This window comes from Echeneis naucrates, chromosome 2 (assembly GCF_900963305.1).
Source record: "Echeneis naucrates chromosome 2, fEcheNa1.1, whole genome shotgun sequence".
Taxonomy (NCBI): Eukaryota; Metazoa; Chordata; class Actinopteri; order Carangiformes; family Echeneidae; genus Echeneis; species Echeneis naucrates.
This window is the reverse complement of record NC_042512.1, coordinates 1,720,982-1,734,063: the sequence shown is the minus strand read 5'-3', so window position 1 is coordinate 1,734,063 and position 13,082 is coordinate 1,720,982. Positions and strand designations below refer to the sequence as shown.

General features: G+C 41.2%; 1 protein-coding gene and 1 non-coding gene across 2 annotated transcripts; one reads left to right on the top strand and one right to left on the bottom strand.

The window, feature by feature from the left end:
- The first annotated feature begins 2,818 nt into the window (after window positions 1-2,818).
- On the top strand, window positions 2,819-2,890 carry trnaq-cug (transfer RNA glutamine (anticodon CUG)). The gene has a single exon. It is a non-coding gene; the product is annotated as a tRNA-Gln (tRNA).
- A 771-nt stretch (window positions 2,891-3,661) lies between these two features.
- On the bottom strand, window positions 3,662-12,133 carry LOC115053841 (NACHT, LRR and PYD domains-containing protein 1b allele 5-like). Its single transcript, XM_029518679.1, has 9 exons — window positions 12,079-12,133; window positions 8,894-8,934; window positions 8,071-8,147; window positions 7,546-7,601; window positions 7,191-7,405; window positions 6,397-6,668; window positions 6,039-6,152; window positions 5,699-5,846; window positions 3,662-5,349 (listed from the first exon to the last, which is right to left on the bottom strand). The coding sequence occupies exons 3-9, from the start codon at window positions 8,101-8,103 to the stop codon at window positions 5,033-5,035; spliced, it is 1,155 nt and encodes a 384-aa protein (XP_029374539.1). The 5' UTR covers window positions 8,104-8,147; window positions 8,894-8,934; window positions 12,079-12,133; the 3' UTR covers window positions 3,662-5,032.
- Between the last annotated feature and the right edge of the window lie 949 nt (window positions 12,134-13,082).

Here is a 13,082-nt window from a genome sequence, read left to right as displayed (position 1 = left end):
AGGCCGTCCAGGAGAGAGAGCATCAGCTGAGGGAGTCTGGCTTTTATAGCCTCCCCACAGGTGGAGGCGGAGCCTCCCAACACAGAGGCGGGGCTTCACAGCAACCAGGATATATGAACCGAAGATCCACATAGCAGACAGTAGAGGGACTCACAAGAGACACACACAGCCAACACACAACCAGACTGTGTGACGTCACTAGAGATCAAAGCCATTTCCTGTCTTTCATCGCTCTCCCACGCGACACCACCGCATACGTCACTCTCGGGTTTTATTCGGATGGATGAGCGCATGCGCACAAAGACGCACATGACTCGTCTCGCGAACGAATGAAACGAATGAAGTGAAACACAAATCAGCTGTTATTGGACAAATAAGTGGCGTTAAATTGAACTAAAATCAAATGTGCCTCGTTTCTTTTCATCTCCCCTGATAAAGTTCAGATGAGAGGATGAACTCATTTCATCGCTTGACTTACATGAGGTACATTTGGTTGTCAGCCTCGGAGCGGATCAGCTGGGATCAGCTGAGAGAGAGCCAGCAGCAGGAGCACATTCAGAGATCAGATCAGAAGATAAAAACTGAGCCCTGTCAGACACTAAGATGTCATCTGAGGAGGATCACTGACGTTTCAACAATAACAGCCCACCAAACTCTTTCTGCCGCCAAGTGGCTCCTGAGATTTGTTGCTGAATTTAATTTATATGATGTTGTGTTATATCATGTTATATTATGAATTTATGTCATATTAATTTGAAATTATGTGTAAAATGAATTATTAATGTATGCATTATATCAAATGTTCATTATTTACATTGCCTTATATATTAAACAAACTGAACTTGGAGCTTCATGCCACAAATAAAAAAGGTTTAAGTACAGAAACCCAAAGAACTCAATCTGAAAAAATGTTTCTTCTCTAATTGAATGGAAGTCATTTATAAACTTTGAATTATTTACATAGAAACCACATAGGCAAGTATAAAGAATGAGTCCTTGAAGTCATTCAGGAGTTTGTAACAGAAAAACGTTTTTGCTGACACAGTCACAAGGTTAACCCATGTAGCAGCCACCTGGGTGAAAACAGCAGCTGGTGTTTGTTCATGATGACTCCATGCAGGGCTTTAATGGTTACTTTATGTGTGGGTGTTTTTGAATGTCAGATCTTTGTAGTGGGTTCGAATCCTGCCTGTCCATGTTGGTCCTTCTTGAACATTCTCTAAATATCCTTGGAACCTGTTTAAGGTTAATTCAAAGTTTATCTGGACTGACTGTATCTGCTTTCAAAGCTGTTGTCAGATCTTTCTGTTTTTTCTACACAACTCCAACACCAGTTAGTCAGCAAAATATGATGAGCCAAGTCCACTGAGACAAATAACAAAGGATTTTCTTTAGCATATAATAAACTGTCACATTAATGTCCTGAATGTGCTGTGTGTAAATAATGAGGTTCATCAAAACAAAGTCAGAACCAGAGCTCAGGCTGTTGGTACACAAACAAAGAAAGGCATACTTGTGGATTCACAAGATTATATCAGGATCTGACCTTTTCCTGTTCCATCAGTAACCATCAAAGGAGATGCTGATTCTGTGATGTCACAAAGGCTCTAATGACATCACAGAGATCAAAGACTCCTTCCACTTTTTTCTCATGACCTCCACCATAGAGTGCTGACTGCTGCAATAATGCTGCCTTTAATAGAAGTTTAGGAACATTTGATGAAAGAATACATTTTGCTGATGATTGGAAATGTCTGTTTATTGTTTATCACTTGTTAGGATCCCCGTTAGCTGTCACTGAGGCAGCAGCTACTCTTCCTGGGGTCCAAATGAAAATGCACATCTGCAGTCAAACAGGTTCAGGTAGATGCAGAGTCCTACATTAAAACAAACCACTTTACCATCAACCTCAGCTGCAGTATACACATTACACTTCCGTTACCAGATCCCCTGCATGTACATTTCCAATATACCTGCAGTATATTGTGTATAATGCAGGTGGCATTTACTGTAAAGTGGTTTGTTTTAATGTAGGACTCTGCATCTACCTGAACCTGTCTGACTGCAGATGTGCATTTTCAGTTGAACCCCAGGAATGACGTTTTAAATGACAGGAAACGTCATGTTACCATGACAGCAAAGAGTTAGGAGGATGCCCCCAAATGTCTCCCCTGGCATCAATTTCCAATGTTATGGAGTTCTATGTCAGTCAGTCGGGTTACCTAACTCGTCAAGAATGACCTGAGTCGGCATGTGACGGTAAGGGACACAAACCATGCGTCAGCCTGTTGACGCATTTGGAGTGAGAACATGTCAGAGAAACATGTGGCATGCTTCTTATATGAGGTGATCATCAGGGATCGCCTCACTGTTCAGCTCCATTGGGTCCGACAGTCATGTCCCATATGGTCTGGCAGTGAGGATTCCTGTTTTTCACTCAGGCAGCTGTTTGCCACTGTTGGCAGAGGGCATTCCTCCTTCCTACTGTCGCTGTGGCTGTGTCCTGTTTCTCCAGCATGCTGAGGCTGGGGCCACACCGACACCGATTGGCTGACGAATTTTGGACTTTGTGAACATGATTGTTGCTTCCAACATTCCTCCAACGCTTTCCTGGACAATCCTTCTGCAGCTGGTACTCAGGTCGCAGTCTCCCCTGGAGGCGTGGGTTCGAATCCCACTCCTGACAGAAACCACTTTTCTTTCACCTCTACTGCTGTGAGGTGTGTCTGGGGACAAAGGAATTTTGGTCGACTTTTGACCGCCCACACTTTTCAAAGACTAAAATTCCTTTCACATCTATCTGAGCGCACACCTGCAGGGTTCCATGGTGTAATGGTTAGCACTCTGGACTCTGAATCCAGCGATCTGAGTTAAAATCTCGGTGGAACCTGAATCTTACCAGTGAAACACTGAAATTCCCTTGACATGTAGACAACCTGGTTTGTCCACCTGGAAGTGCAAGTTTTGAGCCTGTGTGCGTCTCTTCAGACACACAAGTGTTGACCGACACAGACTGCAGAGAAACTGGCAGTACTGATGCTTATCTGCCTAAACTGTCTGTCTTGTAAACAGGACATCCTGCATTCAAACCCCAGCAGTGCTTCACTCTCAGCGGAGTTCCGGCTCATCACTTCAACAAACCGATGAAAGCCGTCACTTCCTGTATTACAGCTTTTACTTGCAATCTCTGGACAAGAGAAACAGTAATTTAGTGGTTGTTGCGCAGATGAAAATTTGGTGATTGACCGCTTTGCACAGGAGACAAACTTTGGTAAGAGTGTTGTTGTTGTTGTCACAACGTTCTGGTTTTACGCTTCTTCATTTTGTCCTGGTCATATTGGATGCTGAAGTCACTTGGCTTCACCTCCAACAAAGAGATACTATACTATCCAGCAAAAACAGCTGAGTAGAGTGCTGTGGATTTGAGCCGGTAACAGGCTGAATGATTTCAATGCAGATAAAGGTTGTGTATGTTGGCTGGTTAAAGCAGCCTGTGTTTAAATCCCAGCAGTTCCTTGTTGCTAAAGTCAGATGTTGTAGAAAAAAACTATTTTTGGTTTTCGTCAACTGTAGGTTACAACGATCAATATTATAGATATGATAGACAACATTCTCCATGTTTTCCTGTTAATCAGTGCTGCTGAAAAACTCATGTCTCATGATGGGACATCCAGTATGTATATGTAGCAGTGTGTATTAATAGCAGGGGATGGTTTCGATCCATCGACCTCTGGGTTATGGGCCCAGCACGCTTCCGCTGCGCCACTCTGCTTGCTGCATTTAGGTTGCAGTTTATTGTGTGTAATTTTTAACCGCCACATCCACTTTCTGTCAAAGTGGATGTGATCATCTGGGAAAGATTTTGTGTTTGTCGAAGCACACTTCAGTAATTATATTGGTATCCTATTGGTGCAGGTAAAGTAAGGCATCTGGGCTCGAAGTGACAGAGCTCCCCCAGGATCTCTGCCAGAAAGAGCCCCGATATCTGGAAAAATTTCACATTTATCTTCTTGAGCTGGGTCTGTCCCGTACAGAGGTTCGACTTTCACACAACCGAATATAACTGGCCAGTAACCAGGGATAGACAGGCCAACCACTGTCCATGACTTGTTCTTAGAATGTGTTAAACAATGTGTGTGAGTGTTGTTGTGGGTGTGTATCAACTTTAACACACTGACTTTCTAATTCTATAAATGTTATCTTATCATTCTGGACCTTCAAGGACATACACTGTGTAACATGAGCTCAGTGGACAGGTGAAAAACTGAAACTTACAGATTAAGGATACATATTGTCTTTAAACAAAGACAATTATAACATTGTCATATATTAAAGATGTGCATATTACGGGGATTCTCCAACATCCTCTTTCATGGATCGAAAACAGCTAACCGTTGGCAGGATTCAAACCTGCACAGGGAAACCCCAATGGAGTTCTAGTCCATCGGCTTAACCACGGTTTAAAGTGGAGGCAGAGTATTGGAAATGTAGGTCAAAACAACCTGAGCTGGATACTCACTCAGGTAGCACCTTAGATGCTAAAACCCAGGATTGAACCAGGGACCTTTAGCTAATACTCTAATACTCTCCCAACTGAGCTACTTTGGCTTTTCAAACAGCACCAATTAGATTAAAGGAAAAAGCTTCCTGAGTCCAACAATCAGCAGAGAGGAACAAACTGAGTCAATCAATCAGAAGAGAGGAACAAACTGTCTGCCTGTTTCATTGGTTGATGAGCAGCAGCCGTTTGGAACTGTCACTGCAGACAAAGAGCTGAGAAATGGCTGCTGGAAGGCAGCCTGCTGTTGGTCTGACTGAACAATAACTAGTCCTGTTTTTGGACCTTTATTTCTCTTTTTAAAAAAGCTCCCAATAGTAAACACTAACACACATTTTAACATATAAAAATGTTGGAAAATAAATCCCAGATCCCAAAGTAAAAAGTAAAGAAAAAGTAAAGAAAAGAGACTTTACAGCAAAACTTTGCATGTTAATATTTCCATCCATCTTCAGAGTCTTTGTGTCTTTGGCTTCATCTTAATGAGAGCTCTCTGGAAAGCCATTCATCAAGCTGACAGAGAGCAGCAATCAGAAATGAGCTGGCTTCTTCCCCCTTTCTTCTCACTGAGTCGATCACATCTCTGGCTTTTTCTGCTCTGGATTTTGTTCTGGCTGACTGCATTTCTTCATCACTGATAACACCACGCTCAAGCAGTTTATCCAGAAGCTGGTTGAGAACAGGGTCAGACACTCTCTGAATGAATTCTGTCCGAGCGAGGAGCAGCCTCTCCTCTGCCTGAAGGCTGTCGTCAGCTGGGAGGTCGCTTTGATCAGTTTCCCTATTTGGACCTAACGGGAAGCCAGATGAAAGACTTGTTTAGTAATCACCAATAACAACCAGCACTTTAAAACACTGATCTAACATCATATTTCAGATGACATGTCATGTATTGATCATGTATGTATTTATCTTAACAAACAGGATTGTTGGGAACTTTGTTAAAACTTAGTAAAAAGTATTCAGTAGTAAAAACATTCAGTGGAAAAGCAGCAATGATTGTGTACCTTTTTATTTCATGTCACATGACATCTGTCAAATAACTGTAGCACTATGATGTAGACCGGTTGGTTTTTGGTCTTTAAACTTTATTTAGTGCGAGTCACTTCTTTATATATTTTATATAGAGGAAGATGAAACCTTTATTTTGCAGGGGGACTTTGCATTTCCACACTTCTGTTCCTTCTTCATCTTTGACCATCAGAGTCAGTTTCTTTTGGTTTGGAGTCAGGAAGACCACAAATGTCGGAAAGAAATTCGGCCCATAATTTAAATAAAACTCAGCAGACTGTGAAAGAGGAGACAAAACAAAGGAACAAAATGTTTATCTAGTAAATCCACAGCAAGTGACTAGATGAAGCTAACTAGTTAGCATGCTAACATTCACCCAATAGAAATAAGACCAAAACAAGAATGATCTCGAACAGTGACACAGCTCTCAGAGGAATAGATGTTAGAAGTGTATGGAGGTTTGACTCACCTCAGGCTGTACTTCAAAGTCCTCTGGATCAGAGAGGACACTGTACCTTTGGTCAACTATCAGTTTGCAGGCAGAAGGGATCATGATGTGATCAGCCTTATGTTGTTTAGAAACCTTCAGCAACAGGACATTATAGTGTTAGTGCTGAAAGACTAAACTGATTTTGAAAAACACACAAAGATCCTGATCTAAAGCTCCATTCTGTGCCTAATTCAGTAGAGCCTGCTGTTTACGACATCTGCTGAACTGGCAGGCAGAAATTAACACCAACAACAGACATTTAAAGGTTCACTGTTCAGATGTTGAGCATTAGAATGTTTGAAGTTTGATTATTAAAGTGAATGACACAAAGCTTTACCTCAGACAAAGGGAGGTTGCTTGGCATGAGAAACACATCCAGTATTTGAATGTCTCTGGCCGGAGGTCGGAGGAACAGCAGAAGTTGGCCACAAATAGGTTTCTTGTTGTTGAATAACCTCTGTAGCATCTCTCCCAACCAGACGAGGCCAAAGGCAGAGAGATGAGAGACTTTGACAATCACATGAGTGTCTGTGATCTCCAGAGGTTTGAGGAAGCTCATTCCATCATCAGTGATGTGGACGACAGACAGCAGACCTTCAGAGGGCAGAGCTGGAAAACAGAGACACATTCTATAAAATGATAGTGATGGTCTTATTCTATATCCAGGACAGGAATGTCAGGAAATTCAGTCAGCTGTCAGTGTTTGTCTCTGTGATGTTCAGACTTTGTTTGTTACCCAACGTCCAAACTAGTCTTCTTGATGAACCATCTGATTGATATCACAAATCGGAAAACATCAGCTTGCTATAGAAATATCTCCTCCTTTGATCTACATGTTAGAAAACTGTTTATTTTCCAGCATCTTATTAAAAAAAAAAAAAAAAAAAAAAAAAAACATTCATTGCTTTATCATTTATTAAATTCTTCTGATTGCCTTAATAAGGTCTGTTACTGTCAGTGGACTGTGACTGTAACATTGTGAGGCTGAGATTAAAGTCCAAAATAAAACTAACTAACTAATAAAACAAAGTCTGAATGGGAAGTCTGTCATCACAGCAGGGCTGTTAGAACAGATAACAGCACTGTTGGCTTTTAAATCTTCGCTCTAAAAAGCACTAATCTCTATCTCACCATCTTCTGTCTCACAGTGTGGGAGGTGGAGCTCACAGACAGCGTCCTCAGGACAGTGGATATTGAACAGCGGCCCAGCAGCCATCTTGCCAGCTGATTGGAGGAGGCTTTCATCCCACTGGACAGTGTTGTAGAGGAGCTCCGCCTCCTGATCAACAACAAACACCAGTCCAGTTAAAGAACACTGGAACATACCTGGACCAGGACATCTGAACCTGCAGGACACAGAAGGTAGAATGAGCCGACACACAAACACCATATAACTGTCTAAGAGGAGCACACTGAGCATGAAGGGGAAGAGGAGGAACCATCCATGAGACCACCAACACTGCAGAGATGGCATCAGCTGAATTACCTGTATGACACTTTGGTAGATTCAGTTTTCAGTTCAGGTGTGAAGATCTGTGGAGACTGTGGTCCAGAAAGAAACATCATCAGTTTGACTGGAAATAACCAACACACAGGTCCAACTGAACTGAAGCACAGAAGCAGCAGCCATGTTGGAAATCAGACGGTAGAACTGATCATCTGAAAGCCCGAATGCTGATCAATCAGCTGATTGATCGTGACCTCAAAATGATGTTTGTCCAGATTTTAACGAGCTCCAGATGATGGATTAAGGGAACAAACTGGACTGAAACTTTACATGTCTTCGTCTTCAGTCATATTTTGATCTAACTCAGAAACTCCTCGTCTATCACTCAATATGAAAAATGTAAACAATAGTTTCAGTTTTTGTCCTTTTCTCTTTCTCTGCCCAAAGAGATTAAATCATTGCCAGTTGCAGGAAATATTGGTTTAATATTTGTTCTCCTTTTCCTGCCGTGTGCCGAGCCTCTAAATCAGTCTGAAGCATCAGGAAGGATGTTTGACCTCTCACCTTGTCCAGCTTTGCATCCTCTGACACATCCATCTTTGTCTCTCCTGTTATTGGACTCTGTTTGACATCAGAATCACCTGATGGGAGGAGAAGACACAGCAGATAGCAGAAATCAGTTTTTGCTCACATCCTCTGACTCAGTTCTGATGATGGAGGAAACTGTAGAGTCCTGCAGCAGCAGCTCAAAACCTCCTGTCATCACTTTTCTCTCAGATGATCCTGGTTTTCTATTGGCTGTGTACCAATCTGAGTGGGCGGGTCCAAAAATCTGGTGACTGGACTCAGTCTGTAGCTGTCTTTATTCAGTTTAAGTTACCAGCTGCAGCTGTATTTATAGACTGACTGATAAACAGCTGCTGTGCTGTAGAAAGTGAAATTAAAATCAATCTGGGATTGGCTCTGTGTGGATGAACAGATAAGATAACTCCATAGAACTAAATGATCCAGAAATATCCTACGTACAATAATCACCATGTTTACTGAAAGGAACCATGTTCATCTGTTATATATTACATGAAATTAAAAACCTCCACACATTAAAATAAATATGAAATAATATGGTTCTGTAACCTTTAGCTGAAATTTGTCTGAGACTTTTAATGTAAACAACTTAAATATATAAAACGATCAAGCAACATTTAGTGTAATATTATTAAAATATTGAAAGAATTACGAACAAGCTCACAGTATTAAACTTAAATATGATCATGTGATCAGGCCCAGGTGGTCCAAACATGTTCAGACCTGAAATGTAATGTATAAAGATCTTGATGAAGAGAGCACAGTCAGTTTGGTGAACAGGACTCAGTGGTTGTGTACTCACAGGTTTTCTCTGTAGAAGCTTTAATTACTCTGCTGTTGAACCTGTAGAGATAAAAACAACCACAACAGTGAGACAGTGAGTGGAACATACTGAGGTTCTGTCAGAGTTAGTTTATTAAAAACAGACGGTGATGATCCAACATCAGTTTCAGCAGATAAATATCAACTAATCCTACATAAATAAATCTGATTAGTCTGAATATTATTAACCTCCTGGCTTCCACATATGAGGCCATTATACTTCCACTTAGTGCTGGCAGAAGAGTATAATACATTTGATAATATGTTTGATTCGTACGAACAACAACACACCCGAAAGAGAAATTAAAAATGCATTCCATGCAAGAGTTATTGTCTTAGGAGGTCTTTTTTCTTAAAATAGATAGGTGTCCTGTGGTTCACTTTAATATTACTAATTATTACTAACATTCAATATTTGAGAACCAATCAATGCTGAGCAGGAATCATCATGGAAAGCAGCTCTGCAGCAGGTTGGGTTTAAAGGTTCTGTAGTGTCGGGGTTATCATGCTTGCCTCACACACTAAACTTCCTTGGTTCGAAACGGGGCAGAAACACCTTTGTTTGGCAGCAGTGGCTCAGTGTGTTGGGGCTTGTTTCAATCCCCAGCCTGGACAACAAAATGTGGAGTGTGGACTGACAGCACTGTCGAGGTGGCCTTGATGAAAGAATCTGAATAACCACTCCAGGTGCATTGAGCAATGGCAGCACCTTCCCTCTGAAACCTCTTTGCATGTTTGCATATTTGGGTGTGTGTGGTTGTCTGGGGGCCTGTATATATACACACATATCTCAGAGTCTAAATGTAATTTCATTGTGTGTGCATTGACTTCAGGGTGCGTACAATGACAATAAAATGTTTCTTCTTCTAAGGTTGAGATCAAAACATTTAGACAAGCTGCCTCTGAACCAATTGGATCCCTGAAAAAGTATTTTTGAGAGGAGTTGTATTGATAGACATCAAACTTCCATCCTTCTTTTTCTACACATTCACCAAGTTAAGACAGAGATCAGCTGACTTACATTCATCTGACTTTAGTTAGTTCCTGATTACTGATATCTGATTAGCTGACTAGTTTTTCTTTCTTTCCATCCAATCCTGAAGTCAGTTTCTTTTATCCTCTCAAAGTTTCACTGGAGAGTTAGAACACTGAAACACTGAGTCTTTGCGCTGACAGTTAAGTTACGACAAGACTGCTGAAAGGTTTGGACTCTCCATAAGATCAGACAGATCCAAAAGTCAAAAACAAACAGTGAAAAGATTTAATAACAAAATGAAACAACACTCGAAAGAACCTGAACTGACGAAAAACTGTCAGCATTGTGAATATAAAGTGGGTGAAACTTAAATCTAATTTTCAAATGTAAAAATCAGTTTTCAAAAGTTATTTTCAACCATTCAACAGTCCCACAGGGTTTGGTACTTGGACCGATCCTCTTCGCTCTTTATCTGCTTCCTTTAGGCAACATTATCAGGATACACAGCATGAATTTCCACTGTTATGCAGACGACACTCAGCAGTATTTATCAATCAAGCCAAATTAAGTTGGTCAGATATTTAGACTGCAAACATGTCTTGAAGACATAAAAGTCTGGATGACCCAACATTTTTACTTCGAAAATCAGAAAATACAAAAGTTATTATACTCGGCCATAAGCACCTTAGAGAAACACTATCTAATCATCTAATCAGTCTGAACAGCATTAGTTTGGCTTCCAGCTCCACTGTAAGAAACTTTGGAATAATGTTTGACCAGGACTTTTGTTTGTCTCTCATAAAAAAAAGTCAGGAAAGCAGCTTTCTTCCACCTGAGAAACATTAGGAAAATCAGAAACATCCTAGACAGAAAAACTAGTCCATGCATTTGTAACTTCCAGGCTGGACTACTGTAACTCATTACTATCTGGATGTCCAAACAAATCTCTAAAAGACCTTCAGTTGATTCAGAACGCTGCTGCACGAATATTAACAGGAACTAGGAAAAGAGATCATATCTCTCCTGTTAGCTGCTCTTCATTGGCTGCCAGTAAAATATAGAGTAGAATTTAAAATCCTTCTTTTAACATATAAAGCTCTTAATGGCCAAGCTCCATCATATCTCAGAGAGCTCATAGTTCCTTACTGTCCTAGCAGGCCACTCTGCTCTCTAGATGGAGGTTTACTAGACTAGAGTCTCCAAGAGTAAATCTGGAGGCAGATATTTCATTTCTTAGATCAAATCAAATCAGATTTATTTGTAGAGCCAAATCATAACAAAGTTACATCAAGGCACTTTACATATAGAGCAGGTCTAGACCAAACTCTTAAAAATTTATTTAAAGAGACCCAACAAATCCCCCGATGAGCAAGCACTTGGCAACAGTGGCAAGGAAGAACTTCCTTTAAGAGGCAGAAACCTCGAGCAGAACCAGGCTCAGGTGGGGCGGCCATCTGCCTTGACCGGTTGGGTTGAGAGAGGGAGAGAGAGAGAGAGAGAGAGAGAGGGAGAGAGTGAGACAGGCATTGTCCTCATCCTGCAGGCGGTGAATCATCGCTACCTCATGTTCCTGCAACGCCTGCTGCTCCCATATTTCTATGAACTTGATACAGCATCATATGTTCCTGCCTACACCTTTGTTGAATATCCTCTCTCTCTCCCTGAATCCACAGTGGAAATAAAGAGCTGAGTCATGAAGGTTCATCACTTTACTGATAATTTACTGAAGGTCCATTTAAACAGAGAGACTGACAGACAGACAGGCAGACAGACAGACAGACAGGATTCTGGTCTACAGAAAGACCACATGGTGACAGTGTGATGAAAGAAGATCAGTGATGTGCAGCTTTCAGTCAGACTGATCTCAAAGCTGTGACAGATGAACCTGATCAGAGAACAAACAGTCTCAGCTCAGATCTGACAGTTTGATGGACGAGGACCAGAATCTGAACATCTCTGAGTTCTTCAGCTGGAATCTGCTTCATTTGATGGTCACATGATCACAACAGTCATCTGACTGATCTGATTGGCTGACTGTTCTCTGTCTAATTCTGAAATGTGCTTCTGTTCTCCTCTCACAGCTTCACTGAGGAGTTTGAAGGTTCACAGGAAACACTGAGCCTTTGCTCTGAAACTGGATTTAAACAATATTACTGAAAGGAACATGAACTGAGTCCACCTCTACTGACCTCAGAGTCTCCAGTGTGAAGTCTGGACTCTTCACAAGATCAGACAGATCCTTCAGTCCTGAATCCTTCAGGTCATTCCAATTCAGGTCCAGTTCTCTGAGATGGGAGGGGTTGGACTTCAGAGCTGAGACCAGAGAAGAACAGCTGATCTCTGACAGACTGCAGTCCTTCAACCTGAGTAAAGAATAAAAGATGTGACAATTCCCAAATCTGTAGTTCAACATTTCTCTGCCACAGCAACTGGACTAAACCGGAGAAGAAGAAAACAGACGTCAGCATGAAGATCCTCAGTGTGGATCAGTATAATATCAGCCTGATGTCTGCAGGTCAGAGTCACCACAACTGTAACATCATATTAATCTGAGAGCAGAAATAAAACATGAGTCTGACCTCAGAGTCTCCAGTCTACAGTGAGGACTCTTCAGAAAACCACACAGATCCTTCAGTCCTGAATCCTTCAGGTCATTCCAATTCAGGTCCAGTTCTCTGAGATGGGAGGGGTTGGACTTCAGAGCTGAGACCAGAGAAGAACAGCTGATCTCTGACAAACTGCAGTTCTCCAAACTGAGTAAAGAATAAAAGATGTGACTTTAGGAGACACAGTTCCTGCTTGAAAGTGTTCAATGTTTCATCAAGCCAACACATGGTTCACAACATCTGGAACATTTTCACTTAATTCAGCGGTGACCACGTTTAACATGCTGAGTTTGGTCTGAATCATTCAGTCTGCTTGAGTCACTTGACTTTATAGTCGTGTTGGAACACAAAAACACTGAATATTAGTGCTGTACGCAAAGGAAAAAAAAAACAAAAAACGCTTGATATAAGAATCACAATTCTCATTTACTATGATTCAGAATCGATTCAAAATGTCCCAAAATCGATTTAAAAAATAAAACAATGTTGACAAAGACGCTGTCTGACGTCACCACAGAGCTGGTTCTGGAACATACACATGCACCAAAACAAGGAGGAAACTACAATAATGGAGGAAAGAAAGATTC

Coding starts and splice junctions, on each gene's coding strand:
- LOC115053841 (XM_029518679.1), bottom strand. CDS start 8,103: ATGGATGTGTCAGAGGATGCAAAGCTGGACAAG. Junction 7,602..8,070: donor AGGATGCAAAGCTGGACAAG/GTGAGAGGTCAA, acceptor TCTGGACCACAG/TCTCCACAGATCTTCACACC. Junction 5,847..6,038: donor ACTTTGAAGTACAGCCTGAG/GTGAGTCAAACC, acceptor CCTCTTTCACAG/TCTGCTGAGTTTTATTTAAA.